The sequence below is a fragment of the Dunckerocampus dactyliophorus genome, chromosome 12 (genome assembly GCF_027744805.1).
Source record: "Dunckerocampus dactyliophorus isolate RoL2022-P2 chromosome 12, RoL_Ddac_1.1, whole genome shotgun sequence".
Classification (NCBI taxonomy): Eukaryota; Metazoa; Chordata; class Actinopteri; order Syngnathiformes; family Syngnathidae; genus Dunckerocampus; species Dunckerocampus dactyliophorus.
In genome coordinates this window covers 7,614,838-7,632,095 of record NC_072830.1, presented here as the reverse complement: position 1 = coordinate 7,632,095, position 17,258 = coordinate 7,614,838, and the positions used below count along the sequence as shown (strand labels likewise).

General features: G+C 38.7%; 1 protein-coding gene across 11 annotated transcripts in view; it reads left to right on the top strand.

Moving 5' to 3' along the window:
- The window catches only part of kirrel3b (kirre like nephrin family adhesion molecule 3b), a 242,843-nt gene that overhangs the window by 152,750 nt on the left and 72,835 nt on the right, over positions 1 to 17,258 (top strand). For 7 of the 11 annotated variants that reach the window (XM_054793824.1, XM_054793820.1, XM_054793819.1 and 4 more), the window contains exon 5: positions 15,624 to 15,793. In XM_054793824.1, the coding sequence (XP_054649799.1) occupies positions 15,624 to 15,793 (170 nt within the window). The remainder of the gene's footprint in view (positions 1 to 15,623; positions 15,794 to 17,258) is intronic. The other 4 variants (XM_054793825.1, XM_054793821.1, XM_054793827.1 and 1 more) reach the window with 1 other exon arrangement.

The window sequence follows — 17,258 nt, the reverse complement described above, 5'->3', positions numbered from 1 at the left end:
ATAAGAGCGCTGGCGGCCCAAGCGAGAGCCGGGGCCCTGTGTTTAAGAATCTCTGCTCTAAATCCTCTGCTCTGCTCTTCACAAAACAAAATGAACCTCGCTGCACGTCACTGAATTTGACCATTTATGGTATGCTATATTTCCTCACTGTCCCAATCATGATGCTCGAGCTGACTCAATGATTTGGATCCGAATTTTCGACCAATTTTCCCTCACCGCTAATCGTATAAACTTTGTCGGCATGGACTTACTTTATCGGGCCTTACAAAAGCATCCTGCTGCTTCCCACGACTCCCCACCTTGGAGGATGGAGCGTTGCTTTCACAGATAACTTGGAGTCAGCCAGCCAGCAGAGAGCAAAAAGCAAACGAGGCGAGAGCTGGAAGCGCGGGGTGTCTGCCGCACCGTATCCTCGCCACGAGCGGCTGATCCACCTTATTGATTCGGCCTAATGAAAAGTGAAACTAACGATTTGTAGAGGAGGGAGAAGGCTGCAGCAGAAACGGAGAGAAGGGGAAGACAAATTGAAGCGTACTGTTTCTTTGGCCGCCCTGCAAATGGATATGAGTGAATAATCATTGGTACGAGGTACTTCCACGCAGAGCTTAAAAGCTCACTTGCAGATTCTTTACTTTTAATCTATTTTTTACCATTTGGAAACTTTTAATCGCATTAGCATTTTTCCTCATGGTGTTACTGAGTGTCAGCATCTTGACCTGCTTAGCATCCTCAGATTGTTGCCTTCTGAAGTTATTATTATTATTTTTTTTATCACTGTTTGTTAGTTAGTTATCTGGTCTACCCAAAAACTTTTTAGCCAATGTCCAAGAAACGTTATTAGAAGTTTGGCACACGGGCAAAGTAAGAATGCATTAAATTTTAAAGCAGATCTGGTTTAGGTGCAAAATGAGGAATTCCACTGTGGCCTAAAGCATCTAGTTTGAATTAACTTTAATTTGAGGGGCAGTGTGCATTGTGTAGCCTAATTGGAGGTCTGTGATCTACTGAGTGTCATTCTAGTACTTTTTGGACACAGTGGGATCTCCAAATAGTTTAGATTTTAATAAAATATTCATATCAATATTACATTAATTAGTTCCAGTGTCAAAATGGACAAGCCTAAGTCCTGTAAGTGCAAAGGTCATATTTTAGGTAACTGTTATACAAGTGTAAAAAGAAGCCATGCAATTGTACAGTAATTTGCGCTTTGAATTTTGTGGCTTCACCCTATGACGGTTTTTCAAAAATATATTAATTAATAAATCATGCAGTTTTGTGGTTGAATATGGCATAGGGCCTATTGTTAGCCAAGAATATGCATAGTTAAGCAAACTGTACATATTGTTGCCTAAATTAAGCATTTTCCAGCATAAAAATGGCTAAAGGAACAAAAATAATAATAATTCACAAGAAATGATTCGAAGACGGTGTGATGACACGTCGTATTCTACACTAGTCACCAGGTGTCAGTAATGTTACGTGACCGATCGCCGGGAGAACGCGTATTGCAGCTTTGAATTATCTCACAACAGGCACAATAATCCCTAACACCGGCTGCAGTTGTGGCTGTAACCCACACTAAAACTCAACTCTGAACCCCCGACGCCACTTCCTGTCCGCCCCTACTCAGCTCCCCCAGCACCAGAAACATTTACAGCAACACGCATGAGCAGGAGTCTTATCTATGTCGTTTTCTGCTATTATGTGTACTATATTGGGTAATACAGGTGTAAAGGTGACTATGAGGGTGTTATTTCATGTCTTAGAGAGCTCTAATGATGTTAAAAAAATGTTTTAGAAGGCCGTAAACAAGTGCTCTATGCTTTAACTGCGAAAATATCCCATTTATAAATAAGAAATTCTACTTTGAGGAAATTCACTTAACACGTTCGGGTCTGAAACCAGTTGACCGTGATAAACGAGGGATTACTGTGAAATGAATCCAATAAAATGCATCTATCTTAAAATTCAATAATGATTAATCACGGGTTTAAATTAATGTGAAATCAATAAAACAAGATACTTCCTAGGCTTCACCTTCTGTCGCTGTGAACGTCGGACGTGCCAGTTGCACGACTTTTAAGGCAAATTTTCCTGAAAGATTTTGCTTTAATTCCAAATTTTAGCAGTCTTGGAGGCGCTTTCATCAAATACTCATAATTAAAGGCAGAAAAGGCTATGCTTATAAATGACTTTAAAGTGCAATCAACAGGGAGTGTCGTAGTAGGGTTGACTGCATTTCATCAGGAATAAGAAATGGGAAGCCTTTATCACCTATTTAGCTGATTGAGGGCGAGGGGAATTTATCATTCTTCCTCATTCCCCCATAAGCCCTAATGGAAGGTGTTTGTTTAAATCCCCTGCCAAGTAAGTTGAGTGGAGAATGCGGTGCCGAGGGGGAGCTTCATGCTGATGCGGTGCATGGAGGGAAATATATGCCAGGCCTGTGTGACTGCAAACTCCAAGCTGTCAATTACTTGCCAGCCAAGACAGAGCGTGTGTATTGACATGGAAGAGAGCTACGACCTCACACACCTGTGCTTGTGCGTGCACACACACACACACACACATACACACAATACATAACCACTTCCTTCCCCAAGCTGACAACAGAATAAATCCAAAACTCCAACCTCCATATTTTATAGCATTATATCCGTCCAAAAGCCTCTGCGCCAACTCCAGTCTGGACTGTGATGAGCTCGGACATAACACAGAAGGCACACGGTCTTATTTGCTCCTCTCTTTGTGTTTTATTGACTTTGTCCTTGAAAGGCCTGACATAACCATACAAGAAAGCAAAAATCACATTTTTATTATGGAAAAAAAAAATGAAAAAATGTCTAAAGAAAAGAAAAGAAAAAACTATTCCATCGTTACACCAACTGTATTTCCAGTTGCTATGGAGACCTCCTTTTTGCTTTGTAAATGACCGAGATTGATAAACAATGTGATCATGGCCTTGTGACGAAACATCGGATTGATAGACTAGCTGTCATTCTAAAGAGTGATCGCGACGCATACTAGATGAACAGAATAAGAATTTCATTGCATAGTATAACTGCCTGTTTTACTGTGCATATGACAATAAAACTCTTCAATCAATCAATCAATGTGTTTTTCCTCCTCCTGTGGCGTTGTTAATTTGTTAGACCTGTGTTGCAGCGCTAAATATTCATAACAACTAAAGCTCAAGGGTGTCTTTTGTTGTTGGTGGTGCATTGACAAAACAAAGTCAGTCATCGCGGATAAACCCTTATACAGTATTTGCAACGATGCTAAACCACAGAGTAAATAGACACATGAGCATTAGGAGTGTTAGATTCCGTAAATGCTCCAGTTAACACTTCCATTCAGTTTTCTCATCGTCACCGGGTGTGTTGTCTACTAAGCAAATACCCACCAGGAAAAAAACAGTGGCATTAAGAGCTGTGCCTTCAGGCAACTTCCTGATTTTTTATTAGTGCCACAAGATGACAGTGGCTGTATCTGAAGCGTCATGAGCGGTTAGCATTCTTAATCTATCAATCTAGCTCTGCATGTGCTTTAAAAGATTAGTTGCATGCTTGTCACACGCGTCGTACTGTAGGAATTCATGCGTCTCACTAATGCTGGCTCAGCAGCTCCTTACCACTCTTACAACATTGGTTCTGTCATTTCGGAAATTACAACATCTCTTCCAATTAACGCCTTGTCCACTTTGCATTCAGGTAAATAAACGTCCCAGCTATCGTAATAAGATTTTGCCCTTTTTGTGGAATACTGCACAGCGTTGTTAGTTGGACTATTTTTTTGCCTGTTCTGTATCAGAGCAATAAAGTCCTTTCCTGAAACGTATTTAATAAGCACACCACATGTGACTATTATTACACCTATAAGAACGATATATATATATATATATATATATATATATATATATATATATATATATATATATATATATATATTTTTTTTTTTTTATGTTTAAGTATTTTTTTCCACCATTTCTGCAAGGACAACTGAGCCCTTTAAGTTCCTCAATCATGCTTTTGCAACGCACATCATGTACAGTAGTGGTATATATGTTTAGGGACTTGTCTTCATAGTAACCCCTGTAATTGACTAGTGCAACTGTACAGTTAGTCTAAACAAATATTGCATCTCAGTGGAGAGAAAAAAAAGGCAAACAAGATGGACAGATAACAGCATCTATGATATCAGTGAGGCTGTGGACAGGTGCGTGAATATTGCAGCCAGACTGTATTTTTTTTGTTTTTCTTTGGGAAAAAAAACAGCCGTAGGAGGGGGGGGACTGTCATGAATCAATGTGTGCTCTACAAAACAACTGTATAAAAACTGTGCTGTGTCTAATTAACACTGCATAATAAATGAGTGTTAATTGTTTTAAGGAGTATATCAACGATTGTTTCATCTAAAACAGACAAATAATTGGAAATACGCTTTTTGAAAGATATTGTGCTCTTCTACCACCCTGCAGCCTTTTTAAACTAAGATCATGTCGAGAGAATATTGCTCACTTTTAATTGACTGACGCTGCCAGAGAGAGTTTGCAGTGGTGTAGAACTGCACTGGGTCATATTGACAGCTTTTTCGAATACAGCCGCCCCTCGCCACATTGTGCTTTGAATTTGGTGGCTTCACTCTGTCCCAGTTTTTCAAAATATATTAATTAATGAATCATGCTGTTTGGTGGTTGAATACGGCCTATTATTAGTAATATATATATATATATATATATATATATATATATATATATATGTATGTTTAAGCAAGTTGTACGAATTTTTGGCCAAAATTAAGCATTTTCAAGTATAAAAATTACCGAATGAACTAAAATACAAATTATAATTTCATTCATTCATTCAGAAAACGCTATGAAAGACATGTTAGTCAATAGGTGTCAGTGATGTTACATTAGCCACCGCAAGATGTCCTGTAAGTAAAAAAAGAAACAAGGTCTATATTATGTCTTATTTACTCCGATTATGCCTATTGTATTGGGTAATACGAGTGTAAAGATGACTAAAGGGGTGCTATTTCATGTCTACAAGGCTCTAATAATGTTAAAAACCGTACTTATAAACAGGTTTTCTATGTTGTAACTACGAAAACATGCCATTTATGAATAAGGAATCTTCAGCTTTCACTGAAATTCACTTATCACAGTCAGGTCTGGAACCAATTAACCGCAATAAATGAGGGCTTACTGTACAGTCAAACCTCGGTTTTTAAAAGCCCCGGTTTTCGTAGGATTCGTTTTTCAACAAACATTTTTTGCCAACAGTTTTTGTATACGTCTATCGTACAATACAATCGTACAATATCGCCCACTCCCCTCCATCCTCTCCACTACTCACCGTTTTCACCCTTCAATAAAGGTTAAAATTATGTTATACTATCCATTCATCATTTATAATTATTTTGCACTGTTTTCTGCATGTAAAACTATAATTATTTTCTATAAAATATATTTTTCGATGTCTGGAATAGATTAATTGGATTTCATATGGGAAAAACTGCTTTGGTTTTCTTACTTTTTTTTTTTTTTTTTAATTAATAATGAGAACCGAGGTGCCACTGTATGCATATGATAAAAAATGTAATATATTTTGGCATTAAATACGTGTTTCGCTCTTTCCTAAATATAACTCTATTACCAAAACTAAAACCTCTTTTTTTAATCTTTCTATGACACAATAGCATTATTTCTATTTCTCCCGTGCTTTGCTTCAGACCCTTCACCACCCCCATGTTTATAGGACGAGCATTAAACATAAAGATTACTGTTTTTCGCCTGTTTCCTCTTAAATCTATAATTAAATCTTGACTAGTTTTTGCCCTTCAGTCTTCCACGTTGCACTCCTGCCTAATCCACTTTATAGCCACGATGCATGTTTATTATTTGTATGCATTTGCGCACACCTGAAGAACTCTCACACAGATGTGGAATGACAGCACAGACAGATGAATTTTGGTGATTTGGCCCAGTGAGTCATGCATGTTCCTTGTATCCACCTGCAGCGGGTATTCCCTCATCCCTCCTCTTCATTTTGACTGCTTCCTTTCTCGATCTATCACAAACAAGCTGTCGCAGTCGGGGTGACAGACGGCCCAGCGCGAGCTTTCTTCTGCAGACGACAGACGGGAAAAGTCAAGAAGCTCATTGTTGTTCAGGACACGTCAGCCAAAGCGCGGGCGGAAGCTCCACATTGCATTTCTTTCCCTATGCCCTCCTTGTGAAGGGGGGACTTCGCTCCTTCATTCCCAGCTCCAAATTGCTTTTTCTCAATTGCTCACACACTGGGAACGCCACGGGGTGCTCACAAAATGCTCCCAATACTTCTTTGCAGGAGTCTCCCCCAAATTAGATATGGCCTAGCGGGTTCAATTCAGCGCAGGAGTTCTTACCTGGCTAAAGATGACAGCCAATCCCCTCACATATTCTTCTATTTTTGGAAGAAACATTAGCACTGAAAGGTAAAACTTGTCTAATAGGTGATTCATGTACACTGGAACCTCTAATGTCAGAAAAAATTCATTATTGACGCTCGGCAAGCTATTTTTCCCTTAGGAAATAACAAATAATCTTTTAAATGTCCAAGCAAAACGGTCATACATGTGTAAAATGTAGTTAACCGCTGATAACAAAAACAAAAACAATTGTGTACCAATGTGGTAATGAACGAGCAGGTGTTTACTGCTCCAGAAGCGAGGTTTTTTTTACATTTTGGCGTCCATTCCTTTTGGTATTATTGACAAATTAGCCATTTTGTAATGCACAGCCAGGAGAGAGGCCATCTTCAATATCTATTATTGTCATCTAGTGATGGGAAGTTCTGCTCTTTTTAGAGAATCGGCTTCCTTTGTGGTTTATATTAATCGAGTAACCGGTTAGGCCCTAGATGGACGAAATCGATATGAAACAAACACAAACAGCTAGTAGTTTGGTCGGCAACATATCAGAAAAGTGGTAAAAATGTTGATTGTTTTCCAAAGTCAAAGCCGATGTGTGTGAATTTCTTGTTTTGCCCAAAACACAAAAGATAATAGCTCTGATTTCATGGATGACTACAGAAATGAAAAAAATATACACATTTGAGAGGCTGAAAATAGAGGATATTTGTATTTTTTAATCAAAAAATGATTAACCGAATTCCAAAATAGTTGTCAATTAATAGGATAATTGATTCATCGTTGATTTATCGATTAATTGTGGCAGCTCTAATCAAGTATTGTCTTTATGGCTTCATTTATATGCTCAATATGAAACAGATTGCAAATATATATTTCTACATAAAATACAAAAACAAAGAGCCTCAGTTAGACAAAAGGTTCAAATTATTTTACATTTTCCAACTACCGTAATTTCCGGTGTATAAACCGCTACTTTTTTCTAAAACTTTGAATCCTGCGGCTTATTCAGTGGTGTGGCTAATTTATGGCTAAGTTTTAATCTCGTGACATCTCCTTGACTTCAGAACTGCTAATAATCGTTTAAATACTCTGCTGCTCACGAGTCAGTGAGGAAACAGCAGGTCCTTCTTGGGAGGAGACAATCACACGAGCTATCAGTGCCAGTGGTGGAGCCAGAAATTTTTCATTGAGGTGGCCAAGGTGAGATCACTCATATAGGAGTGGCAATAAGTTGATACCTGAAATGTCTCCATGGCCAGTGCGGTGGCCGGAGAGTGACCGAGGGGGAATTAAAAAAAAAGTTTTCCCATAATGCATTGCATCCGAGCAACGCATGAATTGGTGCCTGCCGGGCACTGCAATTATGTCAGCCTCCCTCTGGGCTCATCTGGCTCCATTCATCCATCCATCCATCCATCCATCCATCCATCTATCCATCTATCTATCTATCTAACCATCCATCCATCTATTCATCCATCCATCCATCTATCCATCTCTGCCGCTTGTCCTCCAATGAAATTCTTTGCTAAGACACAATGCATTATGGAAAAACTGTAAAATTGTTTTTTTTTTAATTTAATTTAATTTAATTTCAATTTCAATTTCAATTTCATTTCATTTAAACTCATATTGGTACTTGTTTGTACATTTATTAGGGACACTTTTGAGTGTTAAAGGGATAGTTCTGATTTTCTACATGAAGTTGTATGACATCCCCATCAGCACTGTAGTCCATTAACAGATACTTACCCACCCCTTGGTCTCCTAAGTCCAGTTCTCTGTCAGATTTCTGTGATGAAGAACATAGTTCCACTTTTAAGACGATGAAGTACAGAGTTTGGCTTCTCAAAACAATATGCTTTCAAAAGATTAATACATTTGCATCACAAAAAACCCTTCTGAAAAAAAATCTAACCTCACAAAACACTCGGCGTTATATTTGTCTTCCGCCGTATCCCTCGTGCACTGTCGCAAGTGTTTTGTGAGGACAATCTATTTTCATCAAACCGTCTTTTTGGTTTCGTCATTTCCTCTGTGACTTTTTTAATTAGCTCTTGTGTACTTTCCCCAGAACAAAAAGCAGTAGTATCGTCTGCGAATAATACTAGCTTTAAGTCTTTCGTCATATATCATCAGTGTATAAGTTGAACAGTTTTGGTCCCAGTATTGACCCCTGGAGTACGCCGCATGTAAAATGTGAACTTGTGTATTCTCCTAGCTTCACATATTGCTTCCTGTTTGCTAGGTAGCTTTTGACCCAATTCAAAACTATCCCTCTGATTCCGTACCTTTCTAATTTTGTAATTAGGATGTTGTAATTAGGATATTGAAAGCTTTTGTCTGATCCATAAATATTACAGCTGCACACTTTCTGTGGTCTATAGTGTTGGTCATTTCCTCTGTAATTTCCATCAGTGTCATGGAGGTTGAAATGTTAGCTCTGGATCCGTATTGACTGTCCGTGAGTAATTCATTGTTATAGGTACATTTGTCCAACCTGCTGTTGAATAGCTTCTGAATAATTTTGGGGAATTGTGGTAATAAGGAAACTGCTCGATAGTTTGTATATTGATGTTTGTCTCCATTTTTGAAAATTGAAACTACTTGACCTGTGTTCATTTGGTTGGAAATTTACCATTCTGGAATGATAAAATACTAATGCAGGTCTGCGGTTCTGCGATCTCATTGGTAATCCTTTTTATCCGTTTCCATTTTGGTTCCATTACAATCAGTTGATGTTTTTGCTTTACATTTATTTATTTAGAAGAGTGTTTATTTATTTACCAGCGTGTAAAGGTGAAAAGGGGTGTTATTTCATGTCTAGAGGGCTCTAATAATGTTAAAAGCCGTATTTAGAAGGTCGTAAACAGGTTTTCTATACTCGAACCATGAAAATATTCCATCTGGAACCAATTAACTGCAATAGACCAAGGGTTACTGTAAACACAGACTTTGCAGCTTGGAGGTGGTATTTACAGCCCATTATCACAAGGTAACACAAAGTAATGTAGTTTATTTTGTCGAAAAAGAACTTATTTTCTGTGTGTGGTTGCTGTCTCGGATCAAACACCAGCCTCCTGTATGTAGGCGGCAGGGTCCAATTGCAGCATCCGAGAATGAAAATTTGTGAAAGCGCTGAAAGCAGTTGCGTTATAATGCCAATGGGGGAGGGGAAGGCGGGTATAGTGAGTGCTGTTGGTTTTGCAGTGAGTCAGCCCCTGTAATTAAAGAGGAGCGATCAATCTGTCCCACTGACCACACGACTTATGCCAAGACTATCGAATAGCTGCAGTAAAGAGCTAATTTAGAACCATTAGGGACTGCCGAGTTTGCAAACAGCCCAGTAATGATGATGGCTGATTCAAGTTCAAGGCATAGACTCTGTATAACTGTCAGACCTGGCGGTAATAAGGTGGACTAAGTGGACCATTTTGGACGAAATGAAATGAATTTCGTGTCAGTCATAATGATATGTTATGGGTCAGCTTTTACCATTTCCCTCAGCAAGCACAATGAAAAGAATGTGACTACCTCTTGTGCTATTAGGTCTTGCCGTGAACCCCAATGGTGGAATGGTTTCTTGCAGTTTTTCAAGTTTCCATTGTTGTTGTTGTTCAATCTTGCTAACTCAGAAATAAACTGCAATTCAAGTAATTCATATTAAGTGCGAGGATGGAGTGTCTGCATGTATGTGTTTGTATAATCTAACTCAGGGGTCTTAAACTCAATTTGACTGAGGGCCACGGGAGAGGCTGGGCCACATCAAGTAATGGGAGTTGGGCTGGGAATCTCACGGCACAGGACACAAAAGGACTTGCAATGCATGTCTCATGATAACGGTAATCATTTTGATACGGTGATAGGGTGACACAAAATGACTTCATAGTTTGTATTTTGCTGCATTCAGCTGGGATAGGCTCCAGCTTACCCATGACCCTATTGAGGATAAGCGGTATGCAAGGTGAGAGCATATAGATCATTCATAGTAGGGTTTAATATCGCGATAGTTTGAGATAAAGATGTTTTGCCACACTCCTAATTGGGCGCCTCTCTATTTACACCAGGCAGTGTCATATGGCAGCAAATTCTTTTTTTTTTTTTTTTTAACCAGAAAAGAACGAGTACCATCTTAATACCTTTTAAAAAAATGTCCCTTTAAGTACGAGCAACGTCTTCATTAAGGCCAGATTACTGCACATTGAACGCCTATGTAACGGCTGCTTATTAAGCATCTTAAAGTCACTCTTTGGCAAAGACACACAATCTTTGACACCATCCTTGCGCATCACTCCCCAGGCATGACTAATCAACCTATATTACACTCCTATTTTACAGTAGCTACTGTGCGCACTATGACTCATTTTTAAAGTACAGTAATCCCAGACTCGACTGTGATAAGTGAATTTCTGCCAAGTATGATTCCTTATTCATAGACGGAGTTTTGTAGTTCATAGTGATATCATAGAAAACATGTTTACAACCTTCTAAATACGTTTTTTTTAACATTATTAGAGCCCTCTACAGATATAATAATAACATCGCGATGGTCACCTTTACCATCTTTATTACCCAATACAGTGGACATAATAAGAGCAAATGAGCCATATAAGACTTATATAACACTCTTGTTCATTTGTTGTTAAATGTGTGCCGGTGCTAAGGCAGCGGAGTCAGGGGTGGATAAGAAGTGACGTTGGGTGTTAAGAGTCGAGTTTTAGTTTGCCATGGGTTGCTGCTGCAACAGTCGCCCGTGTTGCCTGTTGTGAGATCATTCAAACCTGCAACAAAAGCCTGTTGTTCAGGCGATCAAATCTATTGCTTGTGTGTCTCCTCACCGTTACAGTAACATTACTCACACCTATTGACCAGTGTAGAATACTACACATTATCACATCTTTGAATGCGTCTTCTGAATGCCTTATATTTGTATTTTAGCTTGAAATTGTGTTTGAAAATAAATGCTTAATTTAGGCAAATAAAATGTGCTTAAATATACATTTTTTTTTACTAATTGGCTATATTCAACCATGAAACAGCATGATATAGTAATTGTTATATTTTTGAAATTTGATGCATGAAGTGATGAGGGATGACTGTATATTTGGATCACTCCTACCTTGGAATACTATTTTGGACTACTGTCACACTTCCATCTACCCAACAGCCATGAGAGTCTTTAAACCAGTAAGTTTCCACTTTAGTCAGTGCAAAACTGCAAAAGAATCGCCTGAGCAACATATGAGAACCGCCAATCGCTATCCAAACCTGGGCATCGGGAATTTTGAACATGTCCAAAGTTTGTCATCCTCTGCCATTGTCTGGATTTGCCTGTAAACCAGCTGAAAAGCTAATAAAAAAAAAAGTCAGAACGATGGAATCGTTGGATGGAATCTTGAAATGGAATCGTTAAATGACACAGTGGGACTGACCCTTAAGTTATTGACCATTGGGCAAGACTTTGCAACTAATTGGCCTATTTTTGTTACTAAGTTACTGAGCTTTAGTGTAATGATTATAAACATTAGAGGATATCTGTATTACATGTATGCTAGCATGTCTTCCGAAGCATTTTGACCACAACCTAAGGACGACGCCTCAATTGACGTTTATATGTGGCTTATTTCCCTTTGACAGGAGGTTTTTTCGTCCTGTGTGAGGCTTTTAAGATTTTTATGTTCAATTTAGTCATGTCATGGCTGTCGTGATTTCCAAGGCCCGTCGCTCACATATTGTCAGATTATCCTCTCATCGCCATCATGCCATAAAACGCTTTTATGACTGCCTTCTATGCTTGACATTTAATTAACGTCCGAGTGCTGTGTGCACTGACAGCGCACCATCTCAACAACATCTCTGCAATCAACTGTCACAGCGCTTCTTTTCAGTTTCCCTAAAATGACAAATGTTAGGCTCGTCCCCGGGTCACAGTGCTCTTCACGCGCCGTATTTACATAGCGCACACCAGAACAAACTAATGAGATCTCTGTGACCTTGTTTTCCAACTGCCAATGGAGGACAAGAAGGTGACCACATTCTCACAAACAGTTTTCTTTTCCCATTGGCTCCGATAATCGCACAGCATCGTCTGCTCTGCTCGCTTTGACCTGAGAATCCTCCTGCCCAACAAACCCTCTGCATATTAATGAGGAGCGGATAAAAGGCAGCCGGCTAAATGAACACTGCATTTTAAAGTCAAAACACACAATAGCAAAGCAGTGAGGGAATTGTCTTTGATTTAACAGAAGAAGTCCAGTCCGTCTGAAATAATTGCCCTGCTTAAAGTTTTCCCATAACGCTCATTCAAACAGTGGCGGATCTCAATGTCTCTGAGGAGGGCGGGCAAACGCAATTTGCATGTGTTGTCGTTTAAAATGTAATGTTATGCAGAAGTATTTGTCATGCAAATATGGCTGTTAAATGACCAAAATGCCACTCTGCATGCACCGGTCGCCCACAACACTTGAAAGATGGGCCCTCCCCGGTGTAAGAATTACAATGCACTGCAAGGTCGTTATTTTAATAAGCAATTTACCCCCGTATCCAAAGAAAACACAAGTTACTTTCTGGAAGTGTGCATTGATGAATTTTAGTAGGAGCACAGGTTCCCCTGGAAGTGGAAAAAATGCTAACTTCAGCGAGTGGTATTTAAGAGTTTTACGATCCACCGCACACCATCAAACACACCGTGTAGCCCTGGGGGTGTACTGTATACCCACGCTTCCTAATCAATTAGAAGCTCACAATAGAACAAAAAGTCAAGACATTGCAGGCAGTTTGATTGATTTTTGGTTATTTTACCCCAACAAAAAGTGAAATGTAAAATACAGAAAACACAAACAGTAGGATGTGGCCCATGAAAGTCTGGACATAATTAAAATAACACACACACCAAAAAATGTCATTGTATTATTTTTATTATTAAAAAAAACATGTTTTATATATTTTAATGTTAGGATTCTTATTCTTATTATTTTTAATATACTTATATGAAGTAAAAAATAAGACAATAAAATAAAAATTAAAAAAAAATCTTGTTGAATGTATTTCTTTTGTCAATTTTGACAGAATTTTCTTTTTGTTGTTGTTGTCAAAACTACATTATGTGTGGGGATGAAGTTTGTGTTGTTGTTTTCTTTTCAGATTGATTATTTTGTTGGGAATTTGGCCAATACGAGAAGTTATGTCTTCCATCGCACAAGAGTTCCTTCAGTCTTGAGAAGCTGGAGGCGAATGCTGGTGCCTATATTGAATTTTAAATAAAACTCCATACCAGGGGTCACCAACGTGGTGCCCGCGGGCACCAGGTAGCCCCCCCACGACCACATGAGGCGCCCGCAGGCCTGCTTTTCATTCAGGTTTTCAGTTAATAATGTGAGAACACTAGAAAGAAAAGTATTCTGAAACATAAAACGTGAGTTGTGGATACCAGCATTTTGTGAATGTTTTGGTAAAACAAGCATATTTGATTTGTTTGGGTTGAAATAAGGTATGAAAATCATTTTTACAAAAATGAGTAGCTCGTGGCCATTTTCATTTTCTAAAAGTAGCTAAAACGTTGGTGACCCCTGCTCCATACTATAGTGTTCCGTAGCATATTCTGTTCTTTTAAGAAGTCCGGAAATAAATTACAAGCATTTAAAAATACGAAGTTACTTTTCAATCACCCATATTATTTAATCATTAATTATTATTAATGAATATTATAATAATCACTTGTTTCACTGCTTTATTTACGTATTTATTTATATTTCATTCCGCTATTAATTTCCATTGAAATGTACTGTATATATGTATGCATTACTATATTTATTATTTATTGTTTGATTGAATTTATTTGTATCATCACAGCATAAGCTACTCACTATTATTGTCTCTCCCTATTAGAAAAAGCTAACATGTAAACACAGAAAGTGAACAAACTATCAGTAACAAATTAGCTGTCGCTCTACATCATCTACACTATATAGTGTTAGAAAATAAACTTAAATGTGCAACGAGAGATCAATAAAGGATGGGGCAACTTTAACTGTAATCCACTGGGTAATTCTTGAGCGTAGTCGTCGTAAAAATGCTTGCAACAAACAAATAAAAGTAGATGATGTCGGAATCCCCAGATGTAACAATTAATTTAAAAACTCCACAGATAAGAGTTTTAAAAAAATGAAGTAGAGAGTTATGCACACATCAAGCAGCACGTCACATACGCCTTTATAGGAGCTGTCAACCAGCCCAATTATACGTATTGTCATTAAATGTGCAAAACAGTGTCCCAAATTACATTTCCTTTATTTGCATTCATCTCCCGGTGCCGCCTGACAGCACAAATCTAACCCATAACAGCCCTTCCTTCCAATCATGACGCTTGTGTAGAAAGATTCGACAGCTGCCTGCAGCCTTTGATTTCATCTCGCCCCAGATCTGCATTGTAATGAGCATTCGGGTCAATCAATAATTCACCGCAGTTTGAGTTAGATTGAAAAAAGAAAACAGCTCATGGGTAGAAGAGGAACGCTACTTTGATCAATGGCGTGTAGACGCGCATACGGCACTGCTGAGATGTTTCCGTCTCGTCGTTGTATTTGTCAGAAGCAAGGGGGAGTAAAAATACATGCCAAGCCGCTGTGTGTCTGGGGGAGGTTAGTGAATTACAGCATAATTAATGTTGATATTTGTGCACGGATCAACAGTATTGGACAGTGACAGAGCTGATCATCTGCTATAATATGAAAAGCTCTTTATCTGTCAAACTGCATCTGTCGGTAATGATTTGTATGTTTTGTCTGTTAACATTCTAAGTGTCAGATAGCTGCATCCCTCCAGGTGTCACTCGCAGGTATTTTTACATCAACAGTGTCATACAGTACTGTATATAGTAGTAGTAGTATATTCATCAGCCATATGCATACCTGAAGATACCAAAGACGGGAGCTGTACTGTATCAGAGTTATATTAACTTGTAAATGATGCTACATTTTGACGGAAATACGCTAACTAATTTGAATCCCTGTATCATGAGATCTAGCAGTTTCCTTATTTTGCCGTTCTCCATGTCCTTTAATGGCTGTGTGAGGCAGCAGTGCCTTTGCCCTGATACACAAAACTCTGTCAAGGGGTCAACAAATTGATTAGAGATTCATAGGTTGTTAATGATACACAAGCCAGCTGTTATCATACACTGATCTCGTGTCTCTGCCTCTCTGTATCAATAGTTCCACCCGAGGACCCCATCATCAGCGGTGGGCCCGTGGTGAGCCTGAGAGCGGGCGACCCGCTCAATCTGACCTGCCACGCTGACAACGCCAAACCGGCGGCCTCAATCATCTGGATCCGCAACGGAGAGGTCCTGAATGGGGCCATGTACTCCAAGGTAAGCCTAGAGGTGTGTGTCCTACCGCAGGTTTGGAGACCCCGACTTGGTATGGGTTGCATGGTGAAGCCTGTTCTCACGTGATTTTAGTAGAATCCCACGCAAAAAGAACCTAAAGTCTGTTTTAGGAGTTTGACTTTACATTGTTTGGATTTTGAGTTCATTTTCTCCCGTAAGCAGTGAAGTGTTCCGTCGTTTATCGCGGGGGATAGGTTCCCAAAATAGCCCGCAAAAGTAGCCCAACTTTATATTTTTACAATTTTTATATATGTTTAAAGGCTGTAAAACCCCTCACCATGCACTTTATACACGTTTCTCAGACAGGCATTAACATTTTCTCACATTTCTCTCTTGTTTTAAACTCTCTCACAGGTCAAATTTGGTATGAATTTTAACGATTAACATATTAAGTTGGACACAAGAAATTATTAGGTGACTCTCACGTATTTCACTTCTCTGACCGCACCGCTCGGCTGAAGCGTTTTTGTACCCTTTGTAAAACATATTGATCCTGTCCTCGTATCCTTGAACCGAAGATTTGTTTACAGTACAGTACAACCTCTACCTTCCTTCAGCATGTCCAAAAGTCCAACTTTTTGTGCGATGGTTGGATTCCTCTGCCCTGTGGGTGCGTTTCAACGACATTGTGGGTTTTGTCAGGGAGAAAACTTGCAAACAGACTCACTGCAAGCTGTTTGCCAGCGCTCGTACAACAAGATACATACAACACCCTCTACTGCTAATACAATAACAGACGCATACAACAGAGCACCGATAGATCGCTCTAAAACACCAAAAGGATGCGGAACACAGTTCATACGTTGTTTAAAAAAATTATACAAAATTGCACTTAAAAAAATTCAAAAAAACAGCAAGCTGGCAAAAGGTGAATTGTGATGTAGCGAGGGAACACTCGCTACATGAAAATTTTAATAATTCTTCAGCGGGTCAAAGATTTTCAGTCATAAACGGCAAATCTTTATAAAGTACCATTTGCTAATTCAAATGTTTTCATTAAATCAAATGTAAACATATGTTTAGCCATAAATTGTTCTTTCAATACAAATATAAAAGCACAACTTTTATATTTGCTGCCATTTTTCATGAGCTGAAAATATTGTTCACAAATCTGTCTAAATCTGTGTTAGTGAGCATTCATAATTCATCCACCTCACAAGATTGCACAGCATGCTTATTGCACAGGTGCGTCACAGGTTGGCGACAATAAAAGGCCACTCCAAATTGTGTACTTTAACTGTAAAAGTCAAAAGAAAACACAAACAAGGCGATTTTAACCATTTTTCAGTTTTTAAAGTATATTTTTCTGGCCATTTTAGTTTGGATTCTGAGTTACTCGCATGCTGTAACTGTGCCAGTTCACAGATTCCACTGGAACATAACATTGAAATGTTTTGGTTGGGTTAATATTCGAAAAAAATATATGCTTCAACTGCTGAAAAAGTTAAAGCAAATTGTT